Genomic DNA, 19,885 nt, shown 5'->3' on the forward strand with positions numbered 1-19,885 from the left:
TAACTGATTCAAGTAAAATTGTGGGCACTGAGACAAAGCATTGGGGTAGGTTGAAACAGTTTCATACCAAGAACAGTAGTCTACAAAGTGTGGCATGGGAAGAAAATAATTTTTGGACACTTAAATAAAGTGGTGTTTATTTCCTCTTTAGCTCATTCTTGTTCAATTTATTTTTCTGTATATGTTTTCTAATGTATATATTAGTGCAGTAGTACATGTATAAAATTAAAAAAACACACCCCACCATATAATAGGGATGCATGCTCAAAAATACTGATGAGGTGCATGACAAAATGTTTTAGAGATCGCTGCCTTAGAAGACAAGTGGGCATCATTAAAGCAAATCTGTTCTATTAATCGTATTAGGAAGAAGCACATCTAGGTCTTCTCTCTGAAAAATTATAATGAGGGTAGACTTTTCTTAGCCTAACATTTTCTGTGCCACAGACAGAAAAATATAGAAGGCAGAAATAAAACCAGAGTGACTGTATAAAGAGGTCTGAGGGGATTCCATTGGATTTTCTGCTCATTCTGGCTATGTGAAATGTTCACAGGTGGTAACTAAAACACAAAACCTGAAACTGCCCTTTTTACTATTGCAAAGTGCATATTTTGGGGAGAGGAGAGGCAATATCTTGTAGTAAATTAACTGCTAGTATTGGAAGAAAAATGCAGACTCTTGAACACCTTTTTCAGGTCTGAATCAGTAACTTGCAAATATGATATAAGAAGAATGCTTTTTCATTTCCCAATTCTCATCCTGTATAAACTTCATTTAATATAGTTAATTTAATATGATGCTGCCTCCTACAAATGTTTTCTTAATTCCTTAGGCTGTGAGAACTCAAATGACACAAATTTTGTATGACACAATTTTTTCCAACATACTAAGGTTTTGTTTCTTTGTTTTGTTTGCAGCACTCTGGTGTTAAATTCTCTGTCAGTGCCTGAAAACTTCTGCTAAAGGTACTAACTAATGCATGTGACTCAGCTCTGCTATCAAAGAAACTTCAGTTTTGCAAAAAGCAGGAACAGCATTTAAGGTTTATTCCCTCTAGGGGTTATTTCCTTTGTGCTTTCATGCGCAAACTGGCGCCATTTCTGCATGGTAAAGCAAACTTTTACTTTTAAAACCTGTTGTGTACCTGAATTGATCAGCCACTGAGGCACACTGGGGAAGAAGAGAAAATGAAAAAAGATAGGTGCTGGCAATGAATGATTCTGTATCTTCATTTGTAATGTTTTCATTGGGTGACTCTTAACTCTATGCAGGGGTATTTTTCCACGGGAAGAAACAGATCCAGGTGAAATCTGCAGAGAGTATTTGAAATTATATAAATAAAAGGAAAACACATCTCTTCCCTCTGGCTGTTTACGAGCAGCTGCACACTTCATATTGATCCCAGCAGATTATAAAGGGGCCACTATAGTCTAATTCAGTAATGGAAGTAGCAACGGCTGTGAAATTTTCCAGAATTGATTCTCATTTCTACAAGATTAAAACTTTTAGGAGAAAAACTTATAAACTTTCCAGCATTAGATAATTCACTGCAATTTACAGTAAACAATTCCAGTTCTGCTTAACTAATGGTTTAAAATATAGAGGGAGGTTTCTGGTTGGTTGTGGGTTTTTTTGTTTGATTGTTTTGTTCGGTTTTGTTGTTTGGGTTTTTTTTGTTTCTTTTAACATTTTATAGCTTCAACTGCTGATAGTTTTGCCAGGTACATTAAAAAAGCTATTACTGACTTTTTTGTTCCCTATTGCCATTACATGTATTTTATGGTCTTGCAACTCCTTAGCTCTCTCTTCAGTAAAATAAATTGACTGACCTTCTGTGATACATTTCACTGAGAGAGGCTTCCTAATTGCTCAGTGATTTTCATGTCCCTTTTCAGGTTTTTCTCAACATGTCAAAACTAGACATGATATTTCAGCAACCAGCAGCAACTCTAGGTGTGATACAACCTTTTCCTCCTTGTGATTTCTCTGTTTATACATCTGAGGTTGCAGGAAAGCTGAAGTTTTGGCCACAGCACCATCCTTGGTAGCTGGCAAACCTCTGTGACCCATTTGTACTTTTAATATTGTGCTTCCCAGGATAAAGCTTTATATCAGGTAAGTATAGCCTCCACTTTTTCCTCTTAAATGTATGAGCTCATCGATGACCTTCCTTACTGAAATGCATGTTTGCTTGTCCCCAGCTGTCAAATGATCAGGTCACCCTGTACCAGCGTTCTCTCCATGTCAGTATTTACCCTTCCCTCAGGCCCTATGTCATCTGTGAAGTTTATCAGCGATGCTCTGTTTTCTTCTAGGCCATTGATAAAGGTGTTAAATATTTTAGTAACTAGCATAAATCCCAGGCAGATGCCAGAATACATCCTTGCAGACAGTTACGTGATGAGGTGTTGGTGAGATGGTTCCATGATCTGGAGAAGTGGCATGTTTAGGCAGGGGTTTATTCCTTAGATATAATTTATAATTACTTTTCAATAAAATATTATTTTGTTGCACCAAGTGAGAGAAGTTTCTTGTATCACTGCTTTCACCTCTGCCATCCCAGCTCCTTACCTTATTGCAGAAATGCTTCCTGGTGCTCGGGGAGAGGAGTTAGTTGGGATCATTCTACAGAAGCCCTCAGCAACACGAAAAACTCGGCCACGATTGTTTTTCTCTGGGTATGTGTTCAGAGGTTGGTAAAATCAAAACTGGGTGCGGTGGTCTCTCAGCCAGGGTGGTTGTCAACTGCTTGTAAGAGTCCTCGTGTAATTCACATGGGTACCTGTACCAGGGATGCGGGGGAATGTCCAGTTTGGGACATGGAGCCGGTCTTCACAGGTTTCGCAGTTTTTACCAAGTATTTCCTTTCCCTTACTTGGTGTTTTCCCAAGCCATTCAGCCAGGATACTGTGTTAGCATTTCTACAACCGATGGGGAGGGGGGGTTGGGGGGGGGTGTGTGTGTGTGAAGAAATAAATATGAACTTCATGGCTGCATGGGGAGACAAAATAATTGAAATTCATAGAATTATAGAATCACAGAATGGTTTGGGCTGCAAGGGACCTTAAAGATCATCTATTTCCAACCTCCCAGGCAGGGACACCTTCCACTGGACCAGGTTGCTCAAAGCCCCATTCAGCCTGGCCTTGAACACTGCCAGGGATGGGGCAGCCGCAGCTTCTCTGGGCACCCTGTGCCAGTGGGGTTGTTTGTGTTTCTGTAAAAAGTCCCGGTTATCTGAGCAGGTACAGGAGGCTGGGACCGTGACTCCAGATCCCCAAGCACCCATGTCTTGCAGGTGTGCAATTATTTCAGCATGAATCAGCGCTGCACCTCACACCACGAAGGTCTGTGTAAGGTGCGGTGCTGAGGCGTGGAGGCGCGGAGCTGGGCTGCCACAGTTTTGGCGGGGCGCTGCTCTGGGGCCTGCGAGTGCCAGCGGCGCGACAGGCACCAGCGAGCGCGACGTGGAGGAGGCAAGGTCGTTGCTCAGCAGTGGGCACTGGGCGTCGAAAGAGAAGAGCGGCGGACCAAGAGGCGGTGAGAGCCTACAACTCCCAGCAGGCACCGCGGCGGCGGCTCAGGGACGGGGCAACTTGGACTACAACTCCCATGGTGCCGTTGGACCGGAGCCCCGCGGCTGTTCCGGGGAGTGGGGGAGAACTACATTACCCAGCGTGCCCCGCGCGGCGGGGGTGGGGAGGAGGTGTTCCTGGCTTGGGCGGGGCGGAAGCGGAGCGGCGGGGCTGGGCCGGGGGTGCCGGGCGGCGATGGGTGGTGGGTACAGCGCCGGGCCCGATGGTTGTCGGGGGTGGCAGGAGGTAGCGAGATCGAGGGCTGAGGTGCTCTACTTGGGTTGGCTGTCCGCCTGCCGGGGAATTGCTCCCCTTCGCAGGGCTGTCTCCTCAGAGGTCGGAGCTCGCGGCAGCGCGGTCGCGTTCCGTGGAGATGGTGCGGGCGGCCTGGCCCGTGCCGCGGCCTGGCGGAGGTGGACAAAGCGTGTCGGTACCGCTTGGGCGGCTGCGGCCTGTGCCGGAGCTCGGCCCCTGTAACCGGCCGGCTGCGGGGCTCTGAGTTGGCGCGGGGCGAGAATCCTTCGTGCAGCCACTTAGGCTGCGGCTGCCGGGCCGCCTGAGCGCTGGGTTGGTGGGGGGGGGGGGCAAAGCGCTGTTGGCCCGAGGGCTTTTGAGTCATTGCTTCTCCCCTTCTTAATTTTTTTGTTTAATGAGGTTTTTGAGAACTAATTTCCAAGTTAAATTATGATCTCAGGATGTTTGGTTTGCTTTCTGCTCCTAGATCATGTTTTGTGGACTGGCGGTGCTGAAGAAATTGAATGAATGGAACAGCTAGGGCAGTCAGGAAGTTTGCATTTCCTGCTCTTCACTTGCCACATGTCACAAATCACGCTGTGTCTCTGAAGTAACCTGGAATCATTGGAGCTGTGCCTCCTGAGGGACCCTGAGGACCCCTGAAGGTAAGAAAATGTTCCATAGCATTATCTCCTGCTCTGTTTTTTCAGCTCTGCTGGCTTGACCTTTTTTTTCTCCCTCTTCAATGAAGTGCATGCATCTAGTCTTTGCTTTTAATGTTGCTATTGGTTTGGCCTTTGCCTTCTCTTTTATGAGCTGCTGTTTTGAACATTTTATATCTCGCTCCTTTAAAAAATGAGTGTAGTTATAATATCCTGTGAAACATTTCTGCTTGAGTGCCTGTTCACTACTGCCTTGACTTGTCGTATATTCATTGTGTAGCTTAGTTTAAGCCACAACTTGGTTGAAATAGCTTCTGTTGTTAAAATAAAATGTGCTGGCAGTGTCATATGGACATACCTTTTGTAAAAACAATGAAGGTTCTTACTGACAGTCTATAAAGGCAAAGTATTTCTGTTATCAATATTTATGTCTTTGTAATGTAATCTCTGGTAGTAGTAATGTTATTTTTTTATAAGTAAGCTTATTTTAAGGCACCTTCTACATACTGTTCTGCATAGAACCTTTTGCAGTGTGGCATAATCTTGTAAGTATGCAGTGTCTTTCTTTGTGTTCTTCTCTGGTAACTATTTCTTACTGACTGCTTACTCCTCCCATTGAGCTCTGCTTGGGGCTGGAAGGGTGGTTCTCTCTTTAACAGAGCAAAGGACAACCTTTTGAAAGTGGGGGGTGGTAAATGAAGATGCAGTGGATATACATAGTGAATGGGCAGGATAGCCAAGTCTGCTACACTATGGCACGAGAAATGTCCAGTGTAAAAGTTGCCTAAAGTGCCTAAAGTTCTTCATCTTTTCTTTTCTTTTTTTTTTTTTTTTTGGCTAAGTAGTTGAAGTGTTAAGCAGAAACACTGAGGGGACCTTTATTACAAGGAATTAGGGATGTGCTCTGGTTTTGGCACTGTCTTGTCTGTACTGAAAATCCATGTGTGTTCTCCCTGGGACAAAAGCCACACAGCCACCTGCTACATCTTGGGGGCTGCTGTCTGCCTGTCCCTGGAGCCGTGCATTACAAGGATCAATTGGCAATAGCTGGCTATGTCCCTTTTACCCAAGTGGGTAATGGACACTGGACAGTGCCTTAATTTACCATTTCATGTTTAACCCTTCATTTTGCCTGTAAACTGCTCTTTGTTGCCATCTGTCATTTGTCTGCCAAGTCTACTGTATGTCAATGCACAGAAGGCTGGCCAGAAGTGTGTGGCTGCCTTTTAATGATGCTCTGAAAGAGATATCTCCAGCACCAGTGTTCTGTACCTGGTAGCAGGGATGCTGTAAGTAAGTGTCCAGGGATGAAGTAAGATTTTTGAGCCAGTTCTTTTCTTTCTCTGTATTAGGTACAAAGTTGATAGGACTTTATTATTATAAACATATCTTTTTAAAAGTCAGTGGCAGCAAACCAGTGGCCCAGTAATGTCCTGCTTACATTCTTAATTATTAGAGCCAGACATGACTCTGAGGATGCGGTTGTAGGTTCTTGTGATTCCTCCTTTCAAAGAGAGCCCATTTTTAAAGAGAGGTGTCTATTGCAGAGGATTCCTCTTGCAGTGAATGTGACTGCAATATAGTTCAAAATCCAGACCAGCCTGCTCACCAGCCTGTTCTGCTGCTTGCCTCAAGAGTGAGTTCCCAGAGGATCTGCTCAGCTCTGAGCTCAGCTCAGCGGGAGCTGGGCAGCAACAGCTTTGGCCCTGGAGATGCCACTGATCCTATTTGCTTTGTGAGAAGTTTGTGAAGGAGAGGGGATCTCTCAGTGAACTCACTGGGGATAAACAGGATGTGATATCTCTACAGCAGCTTGCTCTCTCCCTAGTCTGCTCATCCAGTGTCCTGTGTACTTTGAGTGAGATGCTGGGATATCACTGGAGAATGGAAGTATGCAACCAGGAATTAAACACTGCACAGAGAATTTGCTTTCGAGTCTGGACCTGATTCTACATTTTCTAAGTAAATAAGACCAGATATGATGTTTTGCCTCTCAGTATTTGCCCTAGCCTATGAAAGTTCATGGCTTATGAATTATTACTTAAATACAGTTGTGGCATGCAAACTTTGCAGTATTTTAAATAGATGCTGCTTGTCACTTCACCAAAACTCAGCTCTGCTTCTGCTTGTTGCTAAGGATGCAGTTTAGGGTTGAATATTGCAGAGCATGTACCTTATTTAATACAGAAATTAAGCATAGGGAATGATATGGGTACACAGTATTTCTCCTCCACAACCCTTTTAGCCAGTTTCAGCCAAATAGAGGGAAAGGAAATAAGAATGGTGGTGTAAGCAGCAAATACCAGTGCCTTTGAAACTCCTGTTTTAATTTGCAATTGTTTCATAGTGCAAAATTTCCTACTGGCAGGTCTGACTTAAGCTTTCAGTTTTCCCCTGTGAATGTTGTGTTTAAAGACATTTGCTGTTTCCAGTTGCAGTTTGTTCAATTGAAAGAAGTTAGACCAAAATATTTTGATCAACGTATGTGGGAGAAGGGAGGTGGAACAAACAAGAGACAAGAGCTGATTAGACAGCAGCTCGTGTCGCCAGAGCAGCTCTAGCTGCTAAGTTAACTTCAGTTGAGCTCTTTTTTTCTGGTAAGTGCATCAAGCCTGATTCATCATAATCCATAAATGTAATCAGGCACAGAAAACGCATGATAATAACAGGCATCTGAGAGGAGCCCTCTGACGTACTGCACTATCTGCAAAACATCCCATGTGTTAGCAATCAATTACTCATTAAAGTCACATTACTGTCGTAAGTGTAATCATGCGTGGCATCTGTATTTCCTCCATGCTTCCTTTGATCCTGAATTTATGTCACTTGTGAGCACGACCCTGCAAAGAGGGCATGAGTGACCCCTAATAACAGGAGTCAGAGCAAAGTCCCCATGCCAGCACATGCAGGCCTTTCAGTTTTAGAAGTTATCTTGTTCCCATGGAACAGAGCACACCTCCCCCTGCGTTGTTTTAGTTCTTCAGAGATACCACTCTATATATTGTGGCATTACTGCAGCATTTATCACGATTTCCAGATTGACCTTTCAGTGCTTCCTGCATGTACTATCTCTAGTGCCTGGATACATTTCTGTGCTTCTCTAAAGGCATTCTGGCACCTTGGCATGGCTGCCCTTTGTGAACAGCCTGGAAGAGCTTTTTTGGCATGCTTGTGGTTCTTAACCTTTGGTGTAAGCACAAGTTGTGAAAGCTGTTTGGGATGGGAGGTTAAAAATAACTTCTACCCTTGCTAATCCCTTAAGGAAAGATAAGTCTTCTGCCTGGGTGCTGTGGATGGATCCTCTGCGGTTCCCTGCAGTCAGGACCACAAATGGCAGTGAGCTGTGCCATCTGCTTTGGGGACAGAGTTGCTGTTGCTCTGTCAGTTGTTGTCTCATGAAGAGCAACTAGCACAGTGTGGCTGGGAGAAGGGTGATACCAGTGTCTTGAGCTCGCAGGTCCAGTGGATGCTGTAGAGTCGCTCAGTGTTCCTTTGATTCCACCATGTTGGCAAAGACATGTATATCCTGGGGGAAAATTGCGTAAGAGGAATGATGTCACGAGTTTAACATTGCTAGGATAACTTTAGGTTTACTGTCAGAATAGTTACTCACTTGGCTCTCTCTTTCCCTACAGCAGCAAGGGCACAATGATGGACAACCGTTTTGCTACAGCACTGGTAATTGCTTGTGTTCTCAGCCTCATCTCCACCATCTATATGGCAGCTTCCATTGGCACTGACTTTTGGTACGAATACCACACCCTTTACCCAGCTGAGAATGTCAGTGAAGCTGGTAGGAGCATCTGGGACGAATTTGTCAGTGAAGAGGCAGATGAGAAGACCTACACAGACGCGCTCTTCCGGTGTAATGGCACAGTTGGGTTGTGGCGGAGATGTATCACTGTACCCAAGAACTCTCACTGGTACAGCCCACCAGGTATCTCCAGAGCAATTAACACTTCCCTAGCTTGCCTGTGGTTGTATGTGCGAACTTCCTCAGAACGTGTTCATGCCACTTTCTTCCTCCGGAAAGCTTATTTCTAGCTTATTTGGTTTTGTGGGTTTTTAGTAAAGACAGTCTGAATTTTTAAAGAAGCAAAAGAAGCAGAATAGTCTGTAGCTGTCAGTGCTGCAGAGTCTGGATTTGACACATGATAGTTGATCTAAATGAAGTCTGGTATAGCTTGATTTCATTATTTTTTTTTCTGCATCTGCTGTCCTACTGGGAATACAGTTATAGTTGCTCTGCCAGTCACTGTCTTTTTAGGAGAGGTCCTGGGACCCAGCAAATGGAATAAAGGTACTGCTTTATCAAGGGAGCACTTCTTTTATCCAGCCATTTGTTTTGCTCACATCACAAGTGTCGCACTGTTGCATCAGCACATCTTGAACTCCTTGTACTGTAGTGATTGAGGTAGAATGAAATATCTGTATTCTTTTTCACAATGGTTGGGGTCTAGAAAAGTGTGGTGAGCAATTATTTTAATTGCTTCAAAGTAGATTTTTGGAGACTTCCTGTGTGTGTGAAGCCCTTCATTTTGAACTCTCTTAAAAAAAATATACTTTCAAACACTTTTTCTGCAGAAAAACACATGACATGAAATACTTTTTTTCTTTCGTGAAAATACTTATTTTGGTAGACATTAAACCAGCTCTGCTCAATAGTGTTCTCAAAGCAAAATCTGAGACATAAAAGAGGAGAAATCTATTGCAAAGAAGCAAGTATTTTCTATTCTTTAAATAGTCCTTCCTATCCCATTTTTGAACGAAGTGTTTAGTACAATACTACATTCTGTACATGGAGGTAAGCACAGCTGACTACAGGAATATGTAACAGCATAGTTGCGCATCATGTGCCACGTTTCTTTCCCAGTCTGGCAAGCATGGCACAGTTCTCTCTGGATAACTTGGGTAAGCTTGAAGATTCTGTGTGTTTACATGCTGACTGTAGTAACTACATCATAGTAACTATATTGAGATCCTACAGATCTCAATTGTCATCCTGCAGATCTGTTTTGAGAGGTATTTTTTTTCTCTAAATGGAACTCTTAAGGAGCTTCCCAGCTCAAATGGTTGGCAAATGAGGAACTGTAAGAGGGGTGGGGGGAAGACACCTAATGGTAATTTTTAATTTTTTTCCCCAGAAACAGATATGATTACAAACTGCATCAGTTTTTCCCTCTCTGACCAGTTTATGGAAAAGTACATAGAGCCTGGAAATCACAATAGTGGCACGGATTTAAATCGAACTTGTAAGTGTCTTTTACTTCTGGCAGGTAAACAAGTAGGATGGGGAGGGGAAAGATGTTTCTCAAATACAGTCACTCGTGAGGAAAGCATGTGTATCTTGCTCTGCATTTCTTGGTTTTTACAATAGCACAAGCAACAGATCAAAGTTTAAAAGGAAAACTTAAATGTGTTAGCAAAGGTTTTGCTCATGAATGCAGTACAGGAATTTGCAAGTTAACAAATATTCCTGCTTGAGTGGAGCCTTTGGTCCTTTTTAGCTATAAATATAAAATGTCTGATGAAGCAGAAGCAGCATGGGTAGAAGAGAATATAAAACGGTGGGAGAAGATCAGTTTCAAGCCCATCTTCAACAAACTTGTCATGCGTGTTTCTTCCATATGCAGATCTCTGGCGACTGCAGTTTCTTCTGCCCTTTGTCAGCCTTGGCCTCATGTGTTTTGGGGCTCTGATTGGGCTCTGTGCTTGTGCCTGTCGCAGCCTCTACCCTGCCATTGCCACTGGAGTCCTCCATTTCCTAGCAGGTAGGTCTCCTGCCATCCACCACTTACCCTCCCTTCTCCAGAAGCTCATAGTGACAGTCAGAGCACTTCAGCACTGAGCTCATTGTCCTTTCCTACTTCCTTCCCCAGGGCTTTGTACACTGGGCCTCGTTGGCTGCTACGTAGCTGGGATTAAGCTGCTCCATGACAAGCTGCCCCTGCCTAATGATGTGAGGGGTGAATTCGGCTGGTCCTTCTGTCTTGCCTGTGTCTCAGCACCTTTGCAGTTTATGGCAGCTGCTCTTTTCATCTGGGCAGCTCGTACCAACAGAAAGGAATTCACTCTCTTGAAAGCGTACCGTGTAGCATAAGTGCTGCTGCTGAAGTACTGGGTTTCCATGTTATAGCCCCTGCTGTCCTTAACCCTTATGACTTTTTTCTTTTAGTCAGGATTTTACCTTGTACTCTGTGTGCTTCTTGCCAGTTGAGACAATTTAGCCTACAGGCCCTGAAGACAAAGACCTCTGGGTTAAATGACCAAACTCTGCCAGAAGTCTGCAGAACTTGAACAGGTTTTTTAATTGTTGGGGTTTGCTTTTTTTAAAGAATCACTATTATTTTTTAAGCTCCAATTGGTTGCTGACTATCCCCTTGGTTAGGCGTACATGCCCCCTCCTAATTTTATTACCCTGTCAGCCTGAAGGAAATAGGAGTGGTGGTGTGGGGTGGAAGAGACATAGGAAACGATGCAGGTATAGGAAGAATTGGAACCTCGGTGCACAAATAATAATCAGGAGCTGTCCGCTGTGTGACCCAAGCAGGCAGGACATACATAAAGCACTCAAGAGACATGGGGGAACTCATAAACCTCTGTTGTGGAAATACTGTAGCTCGATCAGCCCTGTAGCGTAGCTTTGGGTCTCTTATTCCCGCTAGCTAGTTACTTCCTTTGGCTCCTGCCAGAACTGATGGTAGGCAGAGCAGCTGGCTGTGAGAGAGCCTGCACAGCACAGCACAGCATGCTGAATGCAGCCTATGTGTTCGCTTGTGCCAGGGAATGGGATAACTTGGCCCACATGGAGCTTTGTGCTGTTCTAGCTACACTGCTTCCAGGACCCAGGCTAGTTTGGTATCTGCGCTACCTGTGGTTGTACCCTCTGATCTTAACTTGTGGTGCTTTTGCTTGCTGTGAAATAAGGTTTTCCTCTCTCTTGTTGTGTTGAAAGTGACCCCTCACGAGTTTTTTAGTTTTAATTTGGTTTAGTGTATGTGTGTATATGTACATATATAAACTTAACTATTTTAAAGCTCACCTGTTTATCCTGTATAACACACAACAGTTTTTTTTTAAAAGGTGCTGCTCTTTTCCCACCTTGCCCCAAAAGTATTGTTTAAATGAAATAATAATAATTAAAAAAAGACTCAAAAATGTTCCGTGTTGCATTCATCTCATTCATGGGAGGGTGAGGGAATGGTCTGGAGTGAATTTTACTTGCAGAAAGGAAAGCCAATGTCCAGATCATTGTCCATTTTCAGGGAAATAACACCAGAAACAATGAGGTTAAATTTTATTTTTGTAAATGCAGTTCTTGGGCTCCTGCTAACTTTAATTTTCTCCTGCTCAGTCACTGGGGAATGAACATCCCATAATCTCTAATTAACTCACAACTTCTGCACATATTTCTTCTAAATCACTGCAACTCTGGCCAGACTGGGTGGCAAGTCTTATCTAGAAGACAGTATTCCAAGACTAAACTGTTTAATTCTGAGACTTTAACACCCCTCAATTCCTTACTGCATCCTTAATATAAGAAGTATGTCTTAGAAGAAATAAATCCTGGCAAAATGAGTACTTCTTTGATGGCAGGGGTTCTATGAAATACTGTTGATGAGAGTGACACAGAAATAGGCATTTTTGTCTCACAGCTGGGGTTTTTACTGTTTTGTTTTGTTCTGTTCTCCCCTTATTCCCCCCCCCCCAGTAGGTGTTTCTACCCAGGCTGTGTTTGCTGGGTCAGCAAACATCAGATCAGGGGTATCTGCTCATATCTTTTCTTTATATTTTTGTCATGTGTGTGATAGGGATCAGCCTACTGCTCCTTTTATTATCATCATTGGAATCTTTACGGAATGAAACAAGGGTGGTGATAAAAAACAGATTCACTGAAAAAGCAGCAGCGAGTCGTTCAAGATAATCCTCTTTCTCCTGCTGTTGAGTATTTCTTTACCTTTCCTCCTAAACAGCTTTCCCTCTGTACAACAGGCTAATTCGAACCTGATGAGAGGGGTGTGGTAATTTTTTGCAGCATCTGAGAGTAAGTGAAAGTCTGTGCTGCTGCTATGTAATAATGGGGTGCTTTTTCAGAGTCATTCTTTATTTCTGACTTAGGTAGATAAGGCCTAACTGCTCATCTTGTCTTGTTCCTCATTTGTCAGAAATACTAGGGCATGCAAGCCTTAGCTCAGGTCTAAAGGACTGAAAGTTGCTATTCTGCATTTAAAGGGTAAACCCAGGTGCTTGTTTTATCTGCTACAGTTTGGTGGTTTGGTTGGTTTTGTTTCTTTTTTTCAGGAGCTGACAAAAGATAGTGTGTGATTCCAATCTGAGCAGTGGGACTTCTGACACCTGTTTTTCTGACCTGTAAATCTCAGTTTTCCAATGTTAACATTCTTCCTTCCAAAAGAATGATTGTTATGGAGAGAAAAGGGAATGTTAGAGGCACTGTCTGTCCTTTCTTGGTCATTTTAAGTATCAGTAAAACCAAGATGGTCCACTTTTGACTGTGGTTCAGGTAAATGCTGAAATGAAGAAAACAGGCTTTATTTGATCCTTGATTTGTACCATTTTACTAAAATGAGGGTCACCTTTCAGGATTTGTTTTGGGCGGTTTTTCTTCATTCTTGTGTAAAGAGTTCTTGATTATAATGGATTTCAGCGAGAGTCAGATTGCATGCAAACAAGAGGGCTAGCCCTCTTTGCTACCTGGGATGATGGATCTGTGTATGCCTCGTAACTGTGTTTTGCTTGAGGTGTAAAGGGAGCAAGAGTTCTTGGGCTGCTGGCTTGGGTCCACTAAGTAGTGTTGGGGGACAGAAAAAGAGTAGACACTGAGGATGGAGTAATTCTATAAAAGAGAGATGATTAAGCATATTAACAGATAATGAGACTTCTTCAGCCAGAGCATGTGTTACAGGTCTTTCGCACTGGTAGATCCTCATGCCACATTTAAGTGCTGGCTGCATTCAAGAGAAGGTCGAAGCCTTTGTGTACATTTGTGGGTCAGGTACATGTATGAAAATGCAGACACCCTTGCTCAAGAGTGAAGAGTGCTCCAGCTCTGGAGGAAAGAGGTGAGATCAAAGGCTAATTTGTGTTTCTCACTAATTTATGATCTGACCATGGGAGATGTTTACTGCTACTGGTTCAGTATTGGAGATGGGGAAGAGGCAGATACATACAGATCAAAATAGATGAAGAAAAGACATGTCTGTGTGTTCCTGTGTGCACAGAAGAAATTGCACGTATTTAATGCTGTTGTATGGGCCAGTGAAAGTGAAGAGAAGGTATATCAAAGGAAAAGGAGAAACAAGGGGAGAAGGAGGAATCCTGCCAGACTGAGGGTGAGAGCTGAGGACTCTTGGCACTCTGTGGGAGCAATCTCCCAGGGCTCCAGAATGGCTGGTACTGTGCAGCCCACCCACAGTACACTCACAGTGCTGCCATAAGCCAGGGGGTGAACTCTCCTTATGTGCGTATGAGAAGTCCATAAAGGTTCTGTCTCATGAATCTTGAGCTGAGCAAGCAGCATTTGTGCTTCAAACATGCCCCTGTATGACAATGTTTCTTCATAGGTTTGGGCTTGTTTTCCTGCCAACACTGGAACCTCTAGGAAAGCAGGACTAGCAGAAAGCCGCACAGAGCAATAAAGGGTTTAGTCTGGGTAGCAGCCTCTTCTTATTTTCTTCCTTGAAGTGACATTTTCCCTGTCCTCTCCCTCTGCTCCAAAAAGCTCTGAGAAGGAGCTGGTCAATGAAGCTGCAAAGAGGGGTTTTATTGTGACTGTAAAACCAGCTCCCACTGATACTAGAAGAGAGATTGCTGAAAGCAGGAGAGCAGTCAATCCCATGTCCTTACTTTAATACAAATGCCATATAGTGCCGACGCACAAAAAAATAGCTGTGTTGTTTAAACAGAGGGGACAGTTTGCCACTTATGAAAGAAGCAGCATGTTGTGGGTACGAGTGACAGCACAGTCTTGGGTGACCCAAGAGGCCTTTCTAAATCTCTTGTCATGCTAAAAACTGTGTGGTAGTCTAGTTTTCCTTCCGGATTGTGTGCTGGCCATCTAGTCCTTTCCCCATGGAAGGTGCGTTGCAGTCTTTCTGCTTACAGTGATAGTGCCTCCTTTCCCTTCATCTGAAGTGCTCTGAAGTGTGTTTTAAGAAAGATATTGGTTTGGGAGGCAGGATTCTGTTCTTTGTCACTTACAGTTGCCACCAAGTTATGTTCAAGCTCGGTCTGTCTCCTGCAGTGCTGTCGTTGTTGTGGGATTCAGGGCTATGGCTTCTGAAAAGCTCTTTCCTCCTCACTAGCTCTGAGTGTACTCGGACAGCACCTGCTGTGCAAAGAGATTCTGACATGTTAGCAGCCTGTCATCATTGTATCTCAGGTTGATTGTCCACCTCAATCTGTGTGTATTCCCTGCTTGAGTAGATTGTGTATCTTGAAGTGGCTTCCACCACCCCTGTAGCTTTGTGCTGTAGAGCTTCTTTATAACCTGGTTTCTGATAGGAAAAGTTCAAAAGTTTGCATGTTTACTACTAACTCTTCTGTTGCTGTATGGCCTATATTTTTAACTACAGCCTTCAAGACTGCAGAGTGCAAAGTTGTAGCCTTTTTCCAAGTTATGGTTCAGATCTATTCATTCAGTGGAAGAGTGGCTACTCTAACTGGAAGACTGTATAGGTGTCTGGATATGGCAGTAACAGCCATATGCAAAATGACACTTCACAAGCACCTGTCTGCCTACTGATAAGTGCTAAACCTTTATACAAATTGATGACCACTGACAAAAGGGACAACCATAATGTATTCCACTCCTCCCTCCCTCCCTCCCTCCTCCCTTCTAAAATTACCATGCTTAAAAATAAGCCCAGGGACAGTGTTTTATGCATTGATCATGTTAGAGCAGCAAGTGTCATGTCTCTGTGCTTCATGCTTTCTGTGTACAGGCAAAGGGTGAAGATAACTGATTTTTTGCAGAGGATCTGAGTATCTAGCTTTGGGTTTTCTGAGATGAAGATTGAAAATTTTCAAGAAAACTGGAATCTGTTGTGTAATGAAAATTAATTATTTTCATTAATCAGAACACTCCTAAAAATGTGATTTATTTTTTTTTAATGGCCTCTTCTATCTTACACTAAATGGTTTTAGAATATTATCTTTTTCAGATTGATGCTTGCAAAGAAGTTCATCTGGTTTTGTACTGTATCACTGTCTCAGAAGTGGAAACCTTTACGTATGTAACTTTTTAATGGACCTACCCATTACATCTGTGATTTGGGCTAGGTCTCCGTATCAGGCAGGCATGGGTTGTTTGGCTCTTTTAAGTCTGGAGTACCTACTGAAGATAAGGTGGATCCAAACATCCCCAGTAGCCTTTCAAAAAGGGTGTCTGGAGGATCCAAGGCCACCCCTTCCTGCTGGAGGGAGTGCAGTTCTGCAGTGCCCCACCATTTTTCCACACTCAGTGGTGGAGACCTGTGTTAGCTCTAAGTGTTGGTACTGGGTATTCTCCTCAGTGTGTTGGGTGTGATGAGAGCCTTTCCCAGCAGTGTCCAACTGTGATGTGCCATGACTAGACTCGGGCTAAGCTACTGCCCTGAATTATGGGCTTTTTCCTTCTTCTGAGGCCAAGTGCAGCTTCTAATTTGATTCTTTGGGAGATTTCTCTGCAGAGTCTAGTGGCTGACACTACTGGCTAAGTAAGTATGGCAGTACCTTTTCTGTTAAATGCTTTCTATGTAAATTCACCAAGAAACCTCCCTCATCATCAACAGATATGCATGTGACAAACATGTATAGAGCATCAAAACAGACCATCCAATATGTTTACACCAGTGTTGATTTAATTGTGTATTGAATCACCAAAGTGATGTGTGCTTTGGAGTGCTGGCTGGATGAGACCAGGAGTATGCTGGAGCAGCAGTGCAGAGCGGGTGCTAATTTTCTGTGATGCCTCAGCTCTGCCAGAGCCTTCCTGCCTATGGTGATATTGACAGAAGACGCTGGAAAACTGGTTCCACAGCCTCTCCAGATCCTTCCTGGGTCTTGGCCCTGCACTAGACCCTGCTCCCTTACCACTGCTGATTCCCTAATTTAAACAAGCTGCCTGTGTGGTTAGTTAGTTTACTGAAGTCATTTCTCCAACCCTCATTAAATTGCCATGGTTGAGAAAAGGGTGAGGTTTGTCTTCACCAGAATTGAGCTATGCTTTCGGAGTGCTTTCTGAGTTGCAGTCATTTCTTTTGCAAACAGGTGGCTTTTGTCTTGCACTCAAGTGTTCCATTTAACTAAACTTTGATTTGCATTTTGATGTTTATTTACTTCCACACAGAAGAGCAGCAGCAGTGGTATGAAACCACAGTATCTGCCCAGTGCTGGAACTGCTTGGGTTCACAAAAGGTCTTCAAGTTCTGGAAAGTTATTAACCACAAATGATGAGCAAGGACATCATGAATGGTGTCAGTGGGATGCTGCTGGCAGAGTCACCCCTGCCCTCCCAGTGCTGAACTGGGAGGTGAGGCAGGAGGAGCTGGTGAGTCAGACACAGGCTGCAGTGGGAAATGAGAAGTCCCTGAGAGTGGGTCACAGGTTCTGGAGTGGCTTCACCATTCTTGAGCCACTGCAGGCCTGCTCAGGAACAGCTCTTGGATAGATATCAGTGCTGTGAGGGGCAACATGGACTGTATTCCATGACTTCCCCTATAGGCCTGGGGCCACAGAGGAGGCTGTAGCAGCCAGAGCTGTCCTCTACAGGGAGCACAAGGAAGCACATAGCATTATGCGGAGTGGAAGCCAAACCTGTTTTAGAGCAGATGGGTGTGTTTTACCTCCTGCCACCTTTGTGAGCTGACAGGAGTGTCCTATTCCAGGTAATAGACTTGTTATTCCCCTTCTGCATCAACTTGCTTCCTTCTCCCAGCTGCTGTGCTGATCCTCCCCTCTGTTCTCTCATCCATAGCCCTTTTACTACAATCAGTAAGCTACCTACTCGCTTCAGAGGCATGCTGGGCCATACTCAGGGGACCTGAAGTCTGTCCACATCCTTGTTACACACCCAGCTGGGTGTGTCTGAAAGCCTGAAGCCAGGTAACTGGAAATGCTATGCACAGCAACATTTGTTAGAGCACGCAGCCATGCCTTTAAAGCACTGGCACCCTTTTTAGCTTGGCTTGGATGCTGTTGGCTCTGCTCTTCCAAGTGTTCAGCTTATGGTTTAAATTCTCTGATCCAGTGTTTACAGAATGAGAGATAAGACCTTAATTTGCAGCAAGAGAGTTGAGTAGTACAGTCTGGGCTAAAGGAGCTCTTGTTCCTGCCAGTTGTCTGCTGCCATTATGCTCCCTACCCTGGGTCATCTTCACCCTGGGAGATGCCAGCAGGGAGCTCATAGCTTCTTGATATTTGGGCACTGTTTGCGTTCAACAAGCTGGCAAGGAAACAGGGATCAACTGATAGAGGAGTAAAAGAAAACCCTGATGGTGCCATCATGCACAATGCAAAGATTCTGGTCTGCAGGTAAAGATAGTTTGTGGATAATCTTTCCCCCCCTTTTTCAGAGGTGGTATCATACATTCAGCTCAGGCTTTTCCTTTATTGCCAGTAATGTTTAGATTAACTGCTAGGGTTTCTGGAGATCATGGGAGCCACCTTTGTCTTCTCACTGGAAAGGAAGATCTTCCACAAAGTTGTTGCAGAAGTCACGCTCCCCTGCCCCATGGAAAATCCTAAGGGATACTTGAAACAGTGAGAAATAAGAAGGACAAAGAAAGTCAATGATAATGAAGATTCAGGAAGATGAAATTCAGACAAAGGTCATGTTCTCTTTTCTATTCAGGGAGGTAGTAACTTGGGATATGGGTAAAAGATACAGGAAATAATTTTTTTTCTTCACTTGACTGTGTTCAGCCTTAGCTGACACGTGTTAAAGTTGTAGATCATTGGGGTTATTCTGAGAGGAAGGAACAGCACCTCTACAATGTCTGGAAACTGTAACCTACAGAACAGGGAGCAGGGGAGCCATTCTGTAGAAGGAAGGACTCTGGGTGGGGCAAGTCCTGTTTTTCACCAAAGGAATTGGTATGGGCAATGGCCAGTAGTTCTCCACAGACATTGGTGACGCTACAATGGGTAACCAGCTTAGCTTGTAGTGAAGAGCAGCTAAGCCAATGGACAGGAAGAAAAATCTTGGTGTAGGCATGCTTCATCCTGAGCTCGGTGATTATTTGTCCCTTCAGCCCAACATTTACATTCCTCATCCAAGCCATCTTACAGAAAAAATATCACCTACCCAAGAGCTCATCAGCTGAGTGTTCCTGAGTTCTGTGGGACTTTCCTGGCTTATTCTGTCACAGAACTGGTTCCCTGGTTTGGTATTTGTATTTCATAACCGAACACAGACCCTCAAGTGAGTTTTGTGAAAATCCAGTTATTTATTTTGCCTGAGATGTGTCCCAAGAAGTCACTTACATAGATTTTTCCTAAATTTTTCATTTATTGTGGTTGGTTGAGGTGTGTTTTCTTTGAAGCTTATTTGACCTGGTTTCTCAGTGAGACAAGCCTGTGGAAGCTATGGTATCTGTGTATTTATGACGGTTGTCCTTCCTTCCCTTTAAAACTTTAGAATCTATTCATCAGTTCAAGCCTGAATTGCTGAAATATTTGTTCTTACAAGTTGCCTGTGAAGAGGCCTTTCAGAGGACATGGGCTCTGTTAGTGCCTCCTCCGAAAGAAGCATTGCCACCTGAGTGCTTACTAAACAGAGAAGTCCTATGTCTCAATTATAGCTCATGGTCATCTTACCCTTTTTTTTAAATCATTGATGTCACTGTTATACAATGAATCAAGGACTATTTTAGGTGATTTTTGCAAGGTATGAATGAAATGCATTGAGACTTGATCCTCCTGCTTTTAGAACGAACAAAAGACTCGCCTTGAAATCCTACAGATGCTTTTGTGATGCCGTGTAGATCTGGTCTGTAAAATTCATAATCACTTGTATGTATGTATATACAGATGTATGTTTTGAACCTTGGTGCAGCATTCTAAAGAAGTCTGTCACTTGGCTCTGGCTCCATTTACAGGATGTATCCTGTAGGAGCAAAATGAGACCACACATAGTATTTGTAGCCCAGCGTTGCTGTCTTTTAGACAATGATAAATTAATTCATATGGAGTGACACTAAGAATTGTCACAAGTAGGAGAATAAGGGCAGATGTTTGTGCATTGAGACTTCTTTTTGATGTTTCTCAGGCTGCTATGAAAGTGATCAAAGGAAAGCATCAGAACTTAGAGGTGAGAAAGTGCTTGGCAAAAGCAAGGTTTGGAAAATAAGTCTGAATTGCAAATAATAAAGCTGATATTCCTCTGGCCTTGCAGGAAAGAAGATGGCTTCGTATTA

At 43.6% G+C, this 19,885-nt stretch overlaps 1 protein-coding gene across 7 annotated transcripts; it reads left to right on the forward strand.

The window, feature by feature from the left end:
* The first annotated feature begins 3,749 nt into the window (after positions 1–3,749).
* On the forward strand, positions 3,750–11,632 carry CLDND1 (claudin domain containing 1). Of its 7 annotated transcripts, XM_061366699.1 has the most exons (7): positions 6,281–6,434; positions 6,911–7,069; positions 8,108–8,150; positions 8,245–8,409; positions 9,617–9,724; positions 10,106–10,243; positions 10,352–11,632. In XM_061366699.1, exons 5-7 carry the CDS (start codon positions 9,625–9,627, stop codon positions 10,570–10,572), a joined length of 459 nt encoding a protein of 152 aa, XP_061222683.1. In that variant the 5' UTR covers positions 6,281–6,434; positions 6,911–7,069; positions 8,108–8,150; positions 8,245–8,409; positions 9,617–9,624; the 3' UTR covers positions 10,573–11,632. The 7 variants fall into 7 exon arrangements, with proteins under 7 accessions (XP_061222681.1, XP_061222680.1, XP_061222682.1 ...); XM_061366697.1 differs by lacking the exons at positions 6,281–6,434; positions 6,911–7,069 and adding exons at positions 3,750–3,782; positions 4,298–4,475 and having other exon boundaries at positions 8,108–8,409; XM_061366696.1 differs by lacking the exons at positions 6,281–6,434; positions 6,911–7,069 and adding exons at positions 3,750–3,778; positions 4,298–4,475 and having other exon boundaries at positions 8,108–8,409.
* The last annotated feature ends 8,253 nt before the right edge of the window (positions 11,633–19,885 follow it).

This window comes from Neopsephotus bourkii, unplaced genomic scaffold (assembly GCF_033783945.1).
Source record: "Neopsephotus bourkii isolate Nb327-2 ecotype Australia unplaced genomic scaffold, CSIRO-AGI_Nbou_v1 NB_1350, whole genome shotgun sequence".
NCBI lineage: Eukaryota > Metazoa > Chordata > Aves > Psittaciformes > Psittacidae > Neopsephotus > Neopsephotus bourkii.

What these genes read in the sequence shown, in the direction of transcription:
- CLDND1 (XM_061366697.1), top strand. Translation starts at nt 8,121, where the DNA reads ATGATGGACAACCGTTTTGCTACAGCACTGGTAATTGCTTGTGTTCTC. An exon ending in TCACTGGTACAGCCCACCAG is followed by an intron (nt 8,410 to 9,616) that starts GTATCTCCAGAG and finishes TTTTTTCCCCAG; the next exon opens with AAACAGATATGATTACAAAC. An exon ending in CACGGATTTAAATCGAACTT is followed by an intron (nt 9,725 to 10,105) that starts GTAAGTGTCTTT and finishes TTCCATATGCAG; the next exon opens with ATCTCTGGCGACTGCAGTTT.